The 19,901-nt window shown below is 32.7% G+C and overlaps 1 protein-coding gene and 1 pseudogene across 9 annotated transcripts in view; both read right to left on the bottom strand.

Annotated features, from left to right (window-relative positions):
• The window catches only part of USP15 (ubiquitin specific peptidase 15), a 112,432-nt gene that overhangs the window by 42,717 nt on the left and 49,814 nt on the right, over positions 1–19,901 (bottom strand). For 7 of the 9 annotated variants that reach the window (XR_200511.3, XM_045071842.1, XM_045071843.1 and 4 more), the window contains one exon: positions 6,521–6,607. The exons of the other annotated variants lie outside the window; for them this stretch is intronic. Coding sequence is in view for 6 of the 7 variants with exons in the window: in XM_045071842.1 (XP_044927777.1) it covers positions 6,521–6,607 (87 nt within the window). In the remaining variant the exon portion in view is untranslated. The remainder of the gene's footprint in view (positions 1–6,520; positions 6,608–19,901) is intronic. 9 annotated transcript variants of the gene reach the window in all.
• Positions 14,944–18,085, bottom strand: LOC101685940 (annotated as a pseudogene).

The raw sequence follows: 19,901 nt of genomic DNA, 5'->3' as shown, positions 1-19,901 counted from the left end.
AATTGTTATATGAACAGAGTACTTCAAACCAATTTGAGATAGGTGGTCAGTCATTAAATTTTTTATTAAAAAAATTATCTCGTACTTTTAAAGATATGAACCTAATGAAAATAACCCCTTTAATTAAGATACTTCTCATTCAATCAACAAAATCCCTGCACACATATGCCACACCAACCAATACAAACCACTATTATATCTTTCTACCATTGATTAGCTGGAGCAGCTCCACAGCTTGCTCCATTCTTCATTGCTCCATCAAATTTAAAACATTCAGATTTTAAACACCACCCGCAGCAATAAATCATCTCATTTATGTCCCTTTTATATCCTGCTACTGTAATAGAATGAGAACAGTAGAAACAGGAGGAGTTGTACTTTAGCTACAGGTGAGAGCAGAGATTTCCAAGGCCTCTGTGACATCACTGGTCTGATGCATTGAAGATTCTATTTATAGTCTCTATGCTAGACCAGCAAAATCTAGTAATCAAATGCAGAAAAAAGCCTGGGGTGATCAGAAATGATTCTAAGCAAGTACATTCCAGTATTTGATTTTTTTTTTCCTAGTTTGTTAGAATAATTTAGGTTTTCTTTTTTTTTTAACCTAGATGAATATAACCTCAGGATAATTTGGATTATCAGCATAATAAATACTAATCATAAAAAAAAGGCAAATAATTTTCAACCTTAGAGAATCAAGAGTAATTTTAAGACAAAGAAAACTCAGTAGGTTAAACTGTCCCTCTTTCTTTCTACATGTAATAAAACAATAATTTTGTGGGAAAGGATGAATTCTCCCTTAATTTTTAATAGGTTATCTTATAAAATATTTACAATGGACACATTATATATAACTCAAAGCCATACTCTCAATCATCACTTTTTTTATTCATGAGAGCAAACCTGAAATGAGAATCAAGGTCATACTAAAAGTAAATTACAATTCAAATAAAAGAATAGAGTGTTACAAATAAACATGATGAATCACTAACCCTGATAATCTCAATTAGGTACAATTTATTCCTGGTATTTTTTTTTAGAAGTATTTTTTACTTATAATTTCAAATTTTTCATACTGTAGCTTCTATACTAATACTTTATTATTATAACAGTTTAAGTGAACTGTATTACTGCCAGTTACCACAAAGCCTTTAGTAAACACACACACACCTACCCTTCAACAAGCTTCACAGGTAAAACAAAACCACCTCAACCCAAAACTATACACACAAGGCCAACCTAATATTTTCACATAATTTAAGAACATACCCATAACACAAATAAAAAGACCACAGTTTCCAGTCTCAAAAAGCAAATTATCCTGATAATTAAAAAAAAAGGGAGGGCACAAAGAAATGCAACCTGATCAATTCTATTCTAGAACTTTTAGACTTGTAATTGTATTTACTTGTTTTAAACTAAAAAAAAAGTATAAAACAAAAAATAGACTCAAGGACCTTTGTTCTGGCAGATCACTAGCCTTATGATTCATATTTTATATTCCCAGTAACTACTAAAATATAAGACACCTATATGTTCATTCAGTGATTGATGACTGGACTCCTGAATCTAACTTTGAGGACATGTAACAAAAGCTAAGTCCTGTTTTTTCTTTTTTAATTTCCAAAAGAAGTGCTTAAAATCAAGGTCTCTATATACAAAAATGAAAGGCCTGCATTTTCTACACATCCTCCACATTTAAAAAACCCCACACATATACCAGATATAAAATTAAAATGAAATTTGAGCAGAGATGGGGCACCTGCGTGGCTCAGTGGGTTAAAGCCTCTGCCTTCAGCTCCGGTAATGATCCCAAGGTCCTGGGATTGAGCCCCATATCGGGCTCTCTGCTCAGGAGGGAGCCTGATTCCTCCTCTTCCTCTCTCTCTCTCTCCCCCTCCCCCACCCCGCCTACCTCTCTGCCTACTTGTGATCTCTGTCAAATAAATAAATAAAATCTTTTAAAAAATTTTTTGAGCAGAGTACACAGGGAAAGTATGCTCAAATGCATGCTCACGCCCCCACACCCCCTCTCCCCGCCACGCCACACACACACAGAGGCAAGTGAAAAGACTAAAAAAGCCACATTTACACGCTTATTCCTTAAGTATATATTCATACAGCCACAAGTAACACAAATGGATGCTGGAAGCTCTTCTCTTTCTTAGTGGCAACAGGATGGAATTTGCTGGGATAGGGATTTTAATTTACTGAGAAATGAACAAAAACTCAATTGCAGAAGCAGTTTTTTTTGTTTTGTCTAAAATTTGAATCTTAAAGGATATCTACATTTCAGTTTAAGTGACAGAGTAAATACAAGCACGGCCCAAAGACTGAGACAGTCTAGATGCTCAATGACAATAATAAAAACATAAATTTAAAATATTTTAACACTATATTGACTGGTTACTTATAACCCACATGTTACGTGCTTCCTAAATCAAATATTAAAGTAAGTCATGGAGAATACCAAAACCAGGAGTTCTTAAAACATTTCCAACAAAATACATGGAAACCTAGACCTGTGACTATCTTTTTTCCTAAAGGTGAAAAGCTAGTCCTTATCCTCTACAGCAGAGCAGTTTTGCAAAAATAAATAAGTATGCCTGTAATCTTAATGGGAATTTTAGTATTATACTATGTTAATTCTGTATTATAAATCTATCATCCTAAATGAAGATACACTGAAAAAAGTAACTTATTTTTTGGTAAAATTGAGCCCTATCTTTCTATACAAATTTCAGATTGACTTTTCAATTAGCACTTATATTTGACATTGTATTATAAATCTATAATTTAATCCTCATAACTATAATTATGCTCATTTTGCAGTTAATGAATGATGCTTTCAGTGAGTAACTTGCAAAGAGCCATATGGCTGTCTAGCCCTGGCAGTCTCCAAAATCAAGTACTTTTTCATAGTTTAATCTCTTATAGGAAGTCATTTCCATTTCAAATAAAAGAGTTTTAAATGAATTAACATAAAAACAGAAATGTGCTCTGATGTGGAATGCCAAGAATTATGACAATACATACATTAAAAAGACTTTTCAAAGACAGCGTTATATGAAAGCAAATGTAGCAAGACAAAAAAATGCAGGGAACAAAAAGAGGGAATGGCGCACATTAAAAATGAACTTAAATTATAATTGAGGCAAAACCAAAAACTGTAGAGAGTAGGAGGTAAAACTACTACATTAGGAAACAATTGACTCTTCATTAGTCTTTAATAACAGCTTTATTAAATTTATACGAAATAATTCTAAGTATACTTTGTTACCTTTATGACCAATATCCTTATTTCTGGAAGTGAAAACTTTTTATCTTAGTAATGTATCAGTTTAATTCAAGTCTTGAATTTATAAATAATGTCACATAAACTTGTAAGTAATAACTACTGATTTTAGTATATACTTTGGTACTTGCAGAGTCACATGTGATGTTTCAAAAACGCACTTAATCTAAAAAAGGTCACTACCCATTTTACATTTAATTAAAGAAATTATGCTACTTCCATAGGCAGTCTTAAACTCCTATGTATTTCTACAAGTTGAATGGAAAGAAATAAATTTTATGTGAAATAATTTATTATGATAATATTAAACCAAACAGTAATTCAAATTCAGATTAATTCACATTGAAAGTAATTAAAATGTTGATTCAAATTAAAATTTAAAAAAACTTTCCATTTTACAAATGTTTAAATTTTATTCCTTACTAAGAAAGGTAAGCTTTATTGTTAAAGCTTTACTTTTAAGCATGGTGGTACTTCAATAGCTATTTGCTATAAAAATTTCCTATAATGAAAGGACTATTTTAGTGCCTAAAATAAACAAATATTAACAGCTAAAAATAAAATCTAGCCATAGAAGTAGAATATATCTCAAACTTAATACTCCAATTTCTCTCCCAGTTATCTTCTGCAGTCAGAGGTTTTAGGATCTGATTATACCATCATATTTTTACTATGGGAGGGAAATGACAAAAACAAAAATGCACCAGACCCCATATACTAACACGATGACTACAGTCTATGGTCAATGCAGTCTACAGTGTTAAAAATTTCTCCAAACAATAACTATAAATATATGTTGAACTGAGTTCTTTTATAGTAAATGTGGGAGCATCTGCAATTGGTAGAAACACAAGAAGTATTTTAACTCCCATGAAAAAATTATTTTTGATGAATTTAATTAAAAGATACCATATAAAACATTAACCAGATTAAAGGGGTATTTCCTTTCACTTTTTTGCCTGTGAACATACATTTTTAAGTAGTAAAGAACACACTACATTGCAGTTTTAGATATTCATATTCATATTCATAGTGTCTTCAATATTTCACTATTACACTATAATGTAATGTTATTATATTACGATACACATGTCTTTTTATAAATTTCTAAAAGGAATTAATATATTAATAAATCTTCTTGACACACATATGGTAAATTCTTTTCTAGAAAAGTTGGACTAATACTCCAATCACTCAAATGAAATCCTTGCAAGAATAAATACCATTAACTCTTCCCAGTGAGACTGAGGTGGAGAGAAGTAGATGGAATTTTTAATGGTTTTAATTTGCATATCTCTAGTTAGTTGTGAATCTGAGTATTTAAAGTGTTTATATATTTTAATTACCTTGCTTTTATTGCCAGTTGCATCATTTGCCCATTTTTCTACTTATCTTAGAAAATTATTCACTGATCTTTATGACTTTGATATATTAGGAATATTTATCCTTTGTCATTTGTAGCAAGTGTTTTTTCCATTTATTTGTTTTTTAATTTTTATAAGCCTAACAATTAAAAGGTCAACTGAATATCAAGTTTTAAAGAGAAATTCTTGGGACACCTGGGTGGCTCAGTTGGTTGGACAACTGCCTTCGGCTCAGGTCATGATCCCGGAGTCCCGGGATCGAGTCCTGCTTCGGACTCCCAGCTCCACGGGGAGTCTGCTTCTCTCTCTGACCTTCTCCTCGCTCATGTTCTCTCTCACTGTCTCTCTCTCAAATAAATAAATAAAAAATCTTAAAAAAAAAAAAAAAAAGAGAAATTCTCAATAGTGATCCAATTTCCCAACAAAATTTCCTGGATAATCTGCTCATTCTCCATTAGTCTACAATGTTTTTGGATCACATTGAATTCTTTTATGTATAAGGGGATGTTTCTGGACTATGTTTTCTATTTCTCTGATCTGTAGATGTATTTTTGGGTCACTACCATGCTGTTTGAATTCTTATTATCTTTGTCAGAGGCTGTGATATTTAGTAGGATTAATCCTTTCTCATTTTCCTTTCCAAAATTATTTTGGCTATTCTTATGTATTTATAATCTAGGTGTACATTAAAATCATTTTTCAAGCCTTCTCCCCATTCCAGATATGAATTTTCAGGGAAAATTAATTAAACCTATAAATTCAATTAATGATGTTATTTTAAAAATTATTTCACAAGTAGCCTTAGTCTTTTCAAATTTACTCTTTGGGAAATCAGATGCCATTTATGAACTGGACAAGTAGGGCAAATTAAAAAAAAAAAAAAAGGAAAACTACATACAATTATCCCAAAAAATAAACCACAATGTAATGTATATATTCAAGAAACAATAAAAGGGTAATTGTTTCTAGATTAAAGTTCTTCGCTTACTACAAATAACAAAAGCTTTCTTTTTATCCTTTTCTATAAAATAAAAACCATGACAATTTTCAAGGTAATATACCCATGTCAGACATTACAGTAAAGCCCAAGTGATTTTTAACCTTTTTCTATGGCAATATAGCATATACTTTCACGTAACTTTTACAAATTCTGAGATTCTGAATATTATTCATGATGGGGCAAGGGAACTGTTTCTCTAACCTTTTTAAAGAAAAAGTGACTGCCTTTTTGATAAACCTAAAAATTTGTGTATGCTTTCCAGGTGAGAATCACTGATATACACTTAAAAAAAATATTACTAGGGCGCCTGGGTGGCTCAGTGGGTTAAGCCGCTGCCTTCGGCTCAGGTCATGATCTCAGAGTCCTGGGATCGAGTCCCGCATCGGGCTCTCTGCTCAGCGGAGAGCCTGCTTCCCTCTCTCTCTCTCTGCCTGCCTCTCCATCTACTTGTGATTTCTCTCTGTCAAATAAATAAATAAAATATAAAAAAAAAAATATTACTACATATTGTAGGTGATTATATATCTAGTTCTCAAATGACATCTGAAATTTATACTCTTACTAAAAAATTGAGTTCTAACAGACTTCTATATATATTTTCAACAGTTAGTGTTTAAAAAGTAAAATTCTGAAAGTACTTTAATTCTCTTTTAGTGGATTATTGTAATAGATGTATTAAATCAAGAAGTTTAGAATAGTGCTTTCTTGTAAAATTACTCCTAGAAGAACTGATCAGTAATTTAAAAAAAATTCAATTTGAATGCATTAAGACTTTTATCCTATGTTTTAGATACAAGAGATTTTTTGCAACCACAATAGGGCGATCAATTAAACAAAGAGTTTTTAAGATTCAGTGCTTACTTTCTGTTGTTGATGTTGTTATAATTATTTGATAGAGATGAAGGAGAGATCTTTGGTAAAGCTGAAAAATTGGATGCACCTGGGGACCTTTAAAAATATGAAAATGTTAAATTAGATAAAAAATGCTGAATTTTGAAATTAATTATGAAATAAAGAAAAAAACAGATGACAATGTATGTAGTAAATGAATGCTGGAAAACAGATTCATGAGCAAAATCACTATATCTCCTTTGTTTTTCTACTCCTTATGTATTGGTACAAAAGGGAATTATTTTCAAAAGAAATTTATCAAATTAAATATACAACTTGATATTTATTATTCCTATAAATGTACTAATATACCCATTTCTGAATTCAGGTAACCATTTTCCATATTTTACAACAATAATTTCCTTAAATCGGTAGAATTAAAATATCAATTTTTTAAGGAAGCACGTAAATGAAATCCAATTTGTATCTCAGTAGGTACCATTTCATTTTACTTATATACAACACTGACAGAGAGATCCGAGGATTTACCAGTTCTTTAAAATGTAAGGCAACAGGGATACAATAGCATAGAAGAACTTCAAAACATAATCTTGAGAAGTAATTTTTGGCCAAAGTTATTTCTACAAAAACTGAAAAGATATACATCTGATTCTATATTACACACCTCACTAATTCAGAATCTTTTCAGAGAAATTTGAATTACTAACAGCTTTTAATCAACCAATATGCTTTAAGGGCATGATTTATAATCAACAAACTCATTACACAGGAATGATTACTTTAAAATACTTAACAGGTCTCTTAAATATTTAATTTCCCTTATAATTTTGTAAACAATTTTAATTTATTAGGCAATATCCAGGCCATGGACTACAAAAAGCTGTCAGTCTAGCATCTCATTCCTTACAAATTCTAAATTAGTGAGGCCCAAAGTGATTAGTTTTTAAAAATTATTTTATTTCCTTTGATCAGGTGCTAATGAACAGTGAAATGGTCAATGGGCATGGAAGTATGATCTACAAAATCTGCGAAGTTTACAAATTTTAGGTGATTTGGATTACACCTAATCTATATACTCGCAATGCATTATGCAGAATGCAGAATACATGGTGGGCAATAACATTTCTTACACATAAAAATTTTTATTTAACTTTTGAAAATTTTATACATTATGAAGTCTTGGTAAAATTTTTTTATTTTAAAGGAGTGTTTTTTGTTGTTGATATAGGTTGTATATAGGTAGATTATACGAAGTTAAGACCTCTATTTAGATGGCTTTCTGACAGAAAACCTTGTAAGGTATTATTTTACTGTACTAAGATCAAAATATAAGACACAATTAACCAAGTTTTAATATAAAATAATGTAGAGGACACATTTAAAAGGTTATCTTAATATTTTACGGTAGTAGTTTTTAAATAGTAACAGAAACACATAAGTATCCTGGCGTTTTTGCCTGCATGTTAAGAATGCTGTTATCAAAGAAAAAACCCCCATATTTATTAGAGAAAAGAGTTATAATGAATTAAGGAGGTTAATTTTTCAAAACGTGATCCATTTACCTACAATTTAATTCACTTTACCTTTTCAGAAACAGAAATAAACTGACATGTTCTCTTGAATTTTAATTATGGTCAAATTTATATATAAATAAATAAATATATATATATAATATATATTTTTCCCTTTGCCCATTTGTGGCCTTTTTACTATCCATTAGCAACTCTATCCAAGAACAGTGTTAGAAGTTCCTGTTAGAAGTTAAAAGAAATTTACTGAAATATTCAAACATTTATTAAATGACTACTATATGCCTTGCCCTTCGTAAATACTAGGAATACAAGGACACAGTTCCTGACATCAAACAGCTCAAAATCTAATGGGAGAAAATAACACATAAGCAAAATAAATATAAAACAGTTTAAAGTCCTATAGAAATTTTAAAACTAAAATATAAAATTTTGTGGGTAATAACACGAGGTGATTTAAAATGATGTGCAGAGTTGGAGGGATAGGTGGAAACTGGAAGTGAGAGTATTCCAGGTGGAAGGAACAGCATACGCAAATGTATGGGACTGTAGAAATGAAGATGTGTTCAGGAATTATCAATAAATTCAGTTCGGCTTTAAGAGTAGGAAACAAGTAGTGACAAGAACAGAAATTAAGAAGGTAGGCATGATAAAAAACGAACTTTGATGTTCTATAAAGAACTTAGTAGATCTTATTCCATTGTACTGGGCATGTTGAAAGAGTTTAAAAGGGTAACTACACAATCAGATTTGTACTCCAGAAAGGTAATTCTTGAGAAAGAGAAAGGAGACTGACAGATCATTTAGGAGACCACATTAATAAAATTAATAAAGGCTGGGGCAAAGACCACAGGGTAGGCAAGGGTAAAATGTCTTGGATGTTTAGGAAGTGGTTCTCAAAGAACAGTCAGTGGACCCTTGGAAGGCCCTGTGATTCTTTCGGTGTGCCCATCTATATAAAGGTGCTACTTAAGTGTTAGTTGACCTTTTCACTGGGTGGGTATTTCCAATGATAGTGCAAAAACAATGATGGGTAAAACTGCTGATACCTTACCATGAGTTAAAGCAGCAGCATCAAATTATATACTAGAGTCACTGTATTTTTCACTGTCTCCTTACAGTGAAGAAAACAGTTTCACTTAAGAATATCCATCTTAAAAAGATAAAAAATATTACTTTTATTAAATCCTAACCCTTAAATACACTTCTTTTTTTTTTTTTTTTTTTTTTTACGTGACAAACTGGAAAGTTTGCATAACGCACATCCGTTCTATACTGAAGTAACATGATTGTCATGAGGAAAGACACTTGTGTAAATATTTGAATCAAGCAGAACTAGCCCTCTTTTCACTGCATCACTCTTCCACATAAAGGCTATCTGGCAGACATCTCAAAATGAATGAAGGAAGACTGTAACTTCAAGGAAAAAAATTGAAAGTATTTGTTGCCCATGATAACATTCAAGTGATCAAACAAAAAAGAGAATTCTGGAAAACCTGACTTTGCCACTGTGAGGCTTGATAGCTTCCCACTATTTAAAGACTTTCCTTCTAAGATTGGTGATGTTTTAAGAAATGATTAAAAAATACTATGTGATGAAGAAGATACTATCTGATGAAATATGTCAATACTTGGAATATCTGCATAACTTAGTGAATCAATATTTTTCCAACTGCATCAAGTACACATGATAGATTTTAACATAATAGTATTAAAAGTTGATTGATGTGGTTCCAGATTCCACACTGCAATTAAATTTTCATCATTAAACCACCGCTACTCAAGTTCTGATGTGGTGTCAGTTATCTGAAAATACCTGTGTTCTAACTACGTATCTGTGAAACTGATACTGAGCTTTATTTATGCACTTCAATCCAAACAATATATCACAATAAACTGAATGCAGAAGCCCATATGAGAATTTGTCTTCTGTTTAGTCAGATACTAAAGAAATTTCAAATATGTAAAACAATTCTACTCTTCTCAGTACATTTTTTTGTTGTGAAGATTATTTTTCACAAAAATATTATTTATACCAAAATGAATTTTAGTATTATTTATAAACAAATATTTTTAAAAATAAAATTACTTTTCTTCAGCCATTATGAATCCCAGTACCAAATTTGCAACCCATTTTTAAAATTTCATTTTCTTTTTTTTTTTTTAAGATTTATTTATTTATTTATTTGACACAGAGAGAGAGAGAGATCACAAGTAGGCAGAGAGGCAGGCAGAGGAGAAGGGGTAAGCAGGCTCCCCGCTGAGCAGAGAGCCCGATGCGGGGCTCCATCCCAGGACACTGAGATCATGACCTGAGCTGAAGGCAGAGGCTCAACCACTGAGCCACCCAGGCACCCACCCATTTTTATTTTCAACCTATTACAGAAATTTCCAAACTTACACAAGTCCTCACGTACCCAATACCAGACACTCAGCTTCAAAAATTATTAACATCCTGCCACTTTCGTTTTATCTTTATTTCCTTGACCTCCCTCTCCCCATGTTTTTGCTGGACTATTTTAAAGGAAATCCTATACATTTAAAATTTCACCTGTATATATATATTCTCTCTCTATATACATATATATAAACATTTATATGTGGCAGGTGAAATTTTAAATGTATAGGAAATGTATAGGATAAATGTATATATATATAAATATATATAATGGAATATTACTCCACCATAAAAAATGAAACCTTGTGATTGGCAATGATGTGGCTACAGCTAGGGGGTTTTATGCTAAGTGAAGTAAGTCAGAGAAAGACAAATACCACATGATTTCACTCATACGTAGATTTTAAGAAACAAAATAGATGAACATAGGGGAAAAAAGAGAGGCAAACCATAAAATAGACAACTATAGAGAACAAACAGAGTTGCTGGAGGGAAGGTGGGATGGGCTAAATGGATGATGGGTATTAAGCAGCGCACTTGTTGTGATGAACATTGGGTGTTATATATGTAAGTGATTAATCTCTGAATTCTATTCCTGAAACTAATATTGTACTTTATGATAACTGGAATTTAAATAAAACAAATTATAAACAAAAAAATGGAAACAAACAAAAAAATTACAATATATATCCCTAACAGGTAACAGATCTTTTTTGATACCACTATCAGTCCCAATTGAATACTCTGTTCATGTTCACTTTTTCCCCCAACTGTCTCAAAGTATCTTTTCTCCCCAGTCGGTTGATTTGAATTAGGACCCAAAACAAATCCATACATTTGCAGATCAATTTTGATAACTTCAAAAGCCCTTACTTGCTCCTGCCAGCTAACTTCTCCTTTCATTTCACCTTACAGTGACTAAGTTTATTTTTACATTTGAGGGATTTCTTGACTCATATGTATTACTGCAAATTGCTCAAATCCTTTTTGGATCAAACCAGGGAAAAACAACAATAAAATATCCAATAATATTTGTCAGTACCTGTGCATATCAAGCATCTATATAAGAACTGTAAACTTAAATTACATTTATGCATGAAATATGCTGTCTTAATTTCCTAACTTCAATTAAATCTGGATATGGTTTTTAAATATCAAATCTAACACTAGTTACTGAACTCAACTGTGACCATGCTGTTTGACAAAACTTGGGAGACACGGTACAGGTACTAGATTATATATTATCTTTCCACAATAGGAAACTGGTACACTGTTTAGATGAAAAGATTTATTTAATCCATGTGCATTTTCAGCATTTCAAAGGAGTGTGCATAAAGACTCAGGATCTTAATGAATATTAAAACGAGAAACCTCAAGTCACAGGGAGTGTGCTGATGTGCAAGCCTTTCCAAAAAGGATCTGGAATTTGGATAGCCAAAATAACCAGAAAAAAGCAGTTTATTTGGTAAATGGCAGCACACAGGAACTTCCTTCTAACATTATTATGACGCCTATCTTTAGGTGACAAATACCTAGGAAAGGAGGTATACATTCAAATAACAACAAAAAATTTGTATATAAAGCAGTTTCTCTCCCTCTCTAGGAATCCTGCCTTTCTAAACAAGTACCCTTCTTCTGGGTACTTACCTTCCTTCTTTCACTACATTTCAAGATGAGTGATTTGTACCACTTGTTCCATTTTCTGATTACTCAATTCCTCTTTTCCTATAACCTATTTCTCATTCCCAATACAAGTTCCCACTTGTCAAGTATGTGGAAGCTTTCTCTTCTCCCACCGGTCTCTGGATCATTTTAGCAATGTTGACCATTCCCTTTCTTCTAAAAGTTTTCTCCTTTGGCCTCTCTAACATAATGGGTTCCAAGTTTTCCTGAATGTTCGGAAGTATTCTTTCTCTTTGATCTTTTTGTTTTATGTCATTACTTCAGAACACTCTTATAGTATATAGTTCTTTACATTTTCGATTAGATAATTCATATATGTTTAAATTCCTCAATTCTAGGAATAGAACTCCACATCTGCAGTTATTAGTCTCCATACTTTGGTTCCCTATCTTCAACTACATCCTAGGCAGTTTTGTTTGGCTGTTCCATTACCTTAATTTAGAGTCTCAGACAAAGTCATTCTACATCTTTTTCTTAAGGAGAAAAATAAGAACAAGATAAAGTGATATAAAGTACAAAAGAAAATTTATAATGTCCTTAAAAATTATAACAAATTATAGATTTGGGGGAATATTACCTTAGATTTATGGCTCATAAGGTTGCATTTTAAATTGAAGACACATTATTAATTTAAAATGTGACTATAAATGAATAACAAGGAATCAAAAGCTGGTTTATGAGCCCTCTCTCAACTCCCACAAACTCAAACCACTCAATCCCCAACTTCATGTTTGAACAAGATTAAAACTGATAACACATTTTCTGTGAACTATGATAAATATAGCTTGTTTAGTGCCCAAAAAACCCTGCAATAACCAAACCTACTGTTTCAAATAAGCAGAAACTATGCCTATAATTACTTAAAAAGTCTCAGTACAATTTGTTAAATTTAAACTCAGTTCAATTTGTTAAAATGAAACCAATACTTTACTTTAGTATGAGTTTCCTAGTATGTAATTTAGGAATTTTCAACCAAATAGCTCTATGCATCATTTCTGAATCAATTTATACAGTTAAACATCTAATTACATATGCAAACTGGGTTTAATCACTCAAGAAAATTCTAAAGAAGTATACATTAGGTTTTTCTGAATGTATTTAAGCAAATACAGAATTGAAACAGATGGTGTAAAAAACAAAAACAGAATATTGCAGAGTCACCTACATGCTTTTATTATTTATCTTGAGCAAAAAGAAATATGCAATAGTTTTATTTATAAGTGCTCCCTCTTGCCAAGCAGAGCACTCAGGAACACAGTGCTGTAATAAAAAGTAATAAGGTACCAGATTTAGTTTATACTTGGGTGTTTTGGTCACCAATTTGGAATTTTGTTAATCGGAACGACACAGGTGGCAAAGAGACAATGTATGAGTAAGAACTACTAGCTTAGTTTTCCATTTGATTATTTTTGGCCTCTCATGCCTTATGTGGTTAATTTTAGATTCTTCTCTGGATGTTTTCTAGCCCATGAAAACTGCCTTTTCACAATCATCAATGACCTTCAACTTTTATTCACCAGATACTTAATCACATGTCTTTTGTCAGTATTTTTGAACAACTAATGAAAATATCTGAATGAAATCCATTTCTTGTGCTATTCTCACAAGAGTAATTTAGATTTTTTTCTCTAATATTAATAATATCAAAGCCATCCTTTAAAATAACTATACCTAAATACAACCACAGAGAAAAAGATTAATTGTACAACTTAGTCAAAATTTAACAGAGTTGTGTCTCAGAAGCTACGGCTAAGGAACAAAGTGTTAACATTCAACAAACTCTGGAAAATAAGAGGTATAATCTACGGATTAGGTTTCTCCTCTCTTTAGGAATCCCTGTGCTTTTACAATTACTATTAAAATAATTTTTTAGAAATACAAGATTTAACTAGCCATGTATCTCCCACTGAATAATCACACTACGTACCTAATGCCAACATCTTTGGAAAATAAATGGTCAAATTTAACAGAACAGAAAACCTTGGGATAAAACTTTTTAAGGATATTACTGCAAAACACTATGTTTTGAGAGTTCAAGAAATCAGAAAAACTAGATAAGAAATGCAAGTTCTGAAAAAAACTAAGCACTTGAGTATTTTAAAAACATAACACGAATATAAAGATGTAAATTTCAAATCAATCTTGGTATCTAGCAGAAAAATCCAGACAGAAGACTCTCAAGTATTTTTTAGGTAGCTTTAGATTTCTAATACAGATTATGGGTTGTTTCAAGATATATGCATTTTTGTAACTACAGGATTACATGTTTCAAACAAAATTATACTTTGCCCTTAACATTTAATATTTAGTATTCCTTCTCAATCAAGTAGCACAAAAATTCAGCTTTAGCTAAGAATATATAGTCTCCATTCTGATAAAAATGGGCCCAGGACATTCCTCTGTTTCAGGAAACATACCTATCATACTGGTATTTTCTTGTTCATAAGCAGCACCTAAAAATGCACCTGGACCCAACATAAAGATTTATCTTTATATTCTGTTCATACTACGGTGGGCCACATAGTAAATATTAAGAAACATCACCTACAAAATTTCTCAAAACATCAAAAGCTTTAGAATCACCTGGGAACTTACTAGAACCATTAATTCTGGAGCTCCACTCCACCCAGTGCTACCAAATCAGAAATTCTGGTGATGGGGCCTAGAAAGCATTTTTTTTTTTTTTTAAAGATTTTATTTATTTGTCAGAGAGAGAGAGAGGGAGAGCGAGCAAGCACAGGCAGACAGAATGGCAGGCAGAGGCAGAGGGAGAAGCAGGCTTCCTGCTGAGCAAGGAGCCCGATTGCGGGACTCGATCCCAGGACGCCGGGACCATGACCTGACCCGAAGGCAGCTGCCCAACCAGCTGAGCCACCCAGGCGTCCCTAGAAATCATTTTTAACGAAGTCAACAGGTGATTCTTCCTTTTATCACCATATTACAACTTGCAATGTTTTCCCTCAACTTTTGATACCCTATGTATCATGACCTGAGCTGAGGGCAGATGCTTAACCAACTAAGCCACCCAGGCACCCCTAATTTTTATAAATTTAGTCTTAGAGAATCTTGAATTTTCTTGGTTTTAGTTTTAGATGGGTTTTGGATTTAAGCAGATGACTGTAATATATGCAAGCAGTGCATTTTTTTTCTTTTCAAACTTCCAATCCCATTTAGTTCGTGTTCAAAATTTCTCAGTATAATGTTTGCTACAGACTTGGGTATACAGACTTTATTGAGAATTTCCTTTTACTCTAAGTTTTCAGAGAGTCTTTTCATATACTGGTGCTATTTAAAAAAATTTATTTTATTCTAATAAACTATCATTGGACAATTTATGACATTCTATTACATGGTTTGGGCACATTTTATAGTAAGTAGTTACATGCTTAGAAATTTGGGTTTCCTATTACTCTGGGTGATTCAGTGAAGACTGGAGCTCTTAACTACATCAACACATTTTTAGCAGTACTTTCATTCACCAACATTTACTGCATGTGTATGATGTTAGGTATTATGTAAGAATCTGCGTTTTCTCTTATAGAAGCAAGTGCTATAGTTCTTTAAGTAAATCCTTAGAACTCAAGGTACTTTTCAGGGCACAAGCAATTTTGAAGTTTCAAAAATTATTTAAAGCTATAACAAGTACGTAACAATCTAAAGATAAGCTAGGAAAAAACAAGAGTTGTTCTGATCTAAAGATCAAAAATATTCACAAAGAAAACATTCCTAATTTCTAGAACTTTATCAAGAAATTTACATGATTCTAACCATGTGCTTTCAATATCTTCTTAAACTAAGTTCTACCCTTATTCTAAGTGGAATAATAATAAAATGTAATTAATATACTTAACACAGTCTCATAAAAAATTTAAATGAAAAAAACCTCACCTAAGATAAAAAACAGAGAGCCACTCATTAAAGGTGAACTGTAGGTTTGTTGTTGTTGTTTTGTATTTCAAGGAACATTTAATAACAAGGTAGATAACATATACTTATCTAACTTGGTACTTTTATAACACTGAAGCTAAAGCAAAACATCCTGTTACTTAATGTGTACACTGCAGTATAATTTTAAAAAATACTGTAATTATAATTTCAGAATGTCAGAATATGGGTGTCAGTGTTCTCTCTTTTTTTCATATGGGGAAAGAAAATGCTTTTGAAAATCACTGCAAGCTTCCAGAGCTATTCTTAGGATCACTCTGTAGAATCTTCATGATTCAGATGATACAGGGAAGCTTCAATTCAACATTTTCAAAGATATTCCAGCTCTCGTGATCTCATCAACCAGGAGAATGTTGGTGGCAATCATACTGCAGGACTGTGTAAAGCTATTCTTTACACAACAGTTATCCCATAAGCCTACGTTGCCTGCTACCATTGGCTCGACCGTGTTCAAGTCCACACGCACAAGCTGACCTGATTTTGAATGTTCTGCTTGAACTTTAGTGTTTCTTGAACGTCAAAACCAGAGTTCTGAGCAAGAACCTTGGGAAAAATGAGCAATTTATCAGCAAACGCTTGAACTCCAAGTTGGGCCCTGCCCTTTACACTGGGCTTATATTTAATCAAGGCTTCTGTTATTGCCACCTCCATTGCTCCAGCATCTAGAACTACACAGCCACCATCAATGGAATTTTTAACAGCTCTTAAACCATCCTTATTGAGCCTTTGAGTGACTGTGTGTTTATCTGGTCCTTTGACCGATAATATGATGGATTCAATAAAATTTAATAAAGGTGAATTTCTCTTCTGCCAATGTATACTCATAGACAAGTCCTGCATGTCCAAAAACAACCAGGATTTAGATCATCAAAAGAATTTAGAGCTACTCCACCACAAGTAAGAGTCAGCCTTTCCACATCTCTCCTTTCAGCTCTACACAAGAGCATCTAAGAAAAAGGGGTCAACTCCCTTTTGAATGCTTTATTTGAATCACACAGATTTTTCAGTTCTATTATTTTTAAACTCTATCTTCAATGAATTTTCTTTCACCTTTTATAAGTTTCTCTCCATCTGAACTCTTGTATAAAAAAAAAAGCCAAAATTCACTTGTTTTTTCATATTCTAATGACACACTACATGTGAGGATGTGTGCATCTTCTATTTCTTTTTTTCACATAAGGATGCACACCCCAAGGTCCAAAACCAGACTTCTGATTAAGCTTTATCAGCTTCAGATTTGTTTCATTTCCATGTTCTCAACCATGAAAAGGTCAATAGGTTCACCTTGTTTTTTAAAGGCCAAAATAGAGTTCACTACAGCCTCTGTTAAGATATCAGCAAGTTCAGCATGTACTTTAGGAGGGAGACATTTTAAGTGTGGCCATGGTCACATCTGTGTTTCTCTGTCCTTCTCTTTGCTTATTTTGACTTGTTCCAAAAACTGAACTGCCTTTTCCTTTGCAGCTTCAAATCCTTCTGTTATTCTGGGATGAAGATCTTCACAAATGTAGAGATCTGCCTGTTTCAGTAGGTCACCAGTGATTAAGACACTGGAAGTGGTATCATCACCAGTTATGTCATCCTAGGCTGTTGCCACTTTGCTATTAAGGAGGCTGCTGAGTATTGAATTTGCATTTCATGGAGCAGTGCATTGCTATCTTCAGTAAGAGTGCATTGCTATCTTCAGTAAGTTTGATGTCTTCAGTACCAGAAACAGGCTTCTATCTTCACAGTGCTCTTAGGCCCCAAGTTTGACCTCAGGATGTTCTCTAGTTCCTGTGCCGCACTGATTAACTGCCAGTGCTGCCTGGGTTTGGGCCACCTTGGCCTTGGGATTCAGGGTCTTCATGGCCGCCATAGCTAATAAGAACAGGAAGAGGAGGAGACCTGGTGTGCAGAGCACCCAAAGCTGGCTCAGTGCAGCCACGCTTTTTTTTTTTTTTTTTAAGATTTTATTTATTTATCTGACAGACAGAGATCACAAGTAGGCAGAGCAGCAGGCAGAGAGGGAGAGGGAGAAGCAGGCTCCCTGCCGAGCAAAGAGCCCAAGCCAAGAACAGAGGTTTCAACCCACTGAGCCACCAAGGTGCCCCCATGGATACCATTTTTAAGGATCATTTTTCTTTTATTTGCTAGGTTAGCAATCAATAAATTATTTTTAATTTATTCAAGAATCATTATTTTAAGGATTTCAAAATATAGCTTTACAATCCCTTATCTGAAAATCTGAAATTCCAAAAACTCTGAAAATTTAAAAATCATTTTATAATTCACTTGAGGGCAATCTACCCTAAACTGATATGAAACTACTTATAGTCCTTTATTCTACTCAGGGTGAATATTTGCTGAATATTAATGTGTTTGATTAAGAGAGTCTCCCTAGATCCATAGGTATATGAAAATAATAGGTGGCATATGTACCATATTACTTTTCAAAGGTCTCAAAGTCTGAAATTGAAATACAGCTAGCATTCAGTATTTTTGATAATGGAGTGTAGATCTGATAATTCCAAAGAATATTAAAAATATTTTCTCCCATTCTGTATATGGTTTTCACTCTGTTGTTTCCCTTACTGTACATAATAAACTTTTTTTGATGTAGTACCATTTGTCTATTATTGCTTTCATTACTTATACTTTGGTGTCATAGTCAAGAAATCATTGCCTGGACAGATATGATGATGCTTTTCCACTAAGATGTCTTCTGGGAGTTTTACAGATTCAGGTCTTATTTTTAAATCTTTAAACTATGTGTTTGATAAGAGGTTAATATCCAAAATATATAGTGAATTCCTACAATTCAGTGGCAAAACCCCAAATAAACAGATTAAATAGTGGGCCTTAAGACTTGAATAAACATTTTGCAAAAAGAAGGCATACCATGGTCCAACAGGTACAGATGCTCAACGTCAGTATCACTGGGGAAATTCAAATCAATATGCAATGAGATATCACCTCATACCTGTTAGGCTGGCTATTATCAGAAGAACAAAAGATAACAAGAGCTCACAAAGATGGACAGAAACTGGAACACTTGTACACTGTTGGTAGAAATGTATAATAAGGTGGCCACTATGGAAAACAGTATGAAAGTTCCTCAAAAAATTAAAAATAGAAGTACATACAATCCAGAAATCTCACTTCTGGGTATATATATATCCAAAGGAAACAAAATCATCTCAAAGAGATACCTATATGCCCATGTTCACCGCAGCACAATTTACAATAGCCAAGATAGGAAAATAATCATGTCTACTGATGGATGAATGGATAAAGAAAATGTATATACATGCAACAAAGAATTATCCAGACTATTTTTTTTTTTTTTAAAGAACGTTAAGTCTTTTTTAAGGAAGGAGATCTTGCCATATGTGATAGCAAGGATGAATCTAGGGGAAATCACATTAGGTAAAATAAGCCAATCATAGAAAGACAAAAACTGTATGATTTAGATATATGAGATATCTAAACTACTCAAACAGTCATAGAAACAGAGACCACAATGATGGCTGCCAAAGGCTAGAGGAAGGAATTACTGACCATAGGAATTAAGTTTCAGATATATAAGATGGTTAGATTCTAGATATCTATTATACAACGATGTGCCTACAGTTAACAATACTGTATGGCGCCCTTCAAAATTTAAGAGGGTAGATCTCAAGCTCTCAAGATCTCAATATGGTTCTTACCATATTAAAAAAAAAGTTAAAGATTTCTAATTCTTTCATTCCTCATTTACCATCAAAAGCAATTCTTATACTCCTCTATATCTACTTGTGCTTTTATATTCTAAAACAGTTAAATAAATAAAAATATTGCTTTCATATTAGATTCA

This window comes from Mustela putorius, unplaced genomic scaffold (genome assembly GCF_011764305.1).
Source record: "Mustela putorius furo isolate JIRA1106 unplaced genomic scaffold, ASM1176430v1.1 tig00003988_pilon_pilon_pilon, whole genome shotgun sequence".
NCBI lineage: Eukaryota > Metazoa > Chordata > Mammalia > Carnivora > Mustelidae > Mustela > Mustela putorius.
Note: the sequence above shows the minus strand (reverse complement) of the source record. Positions and strands in the feature narration are given on the sequence as shown.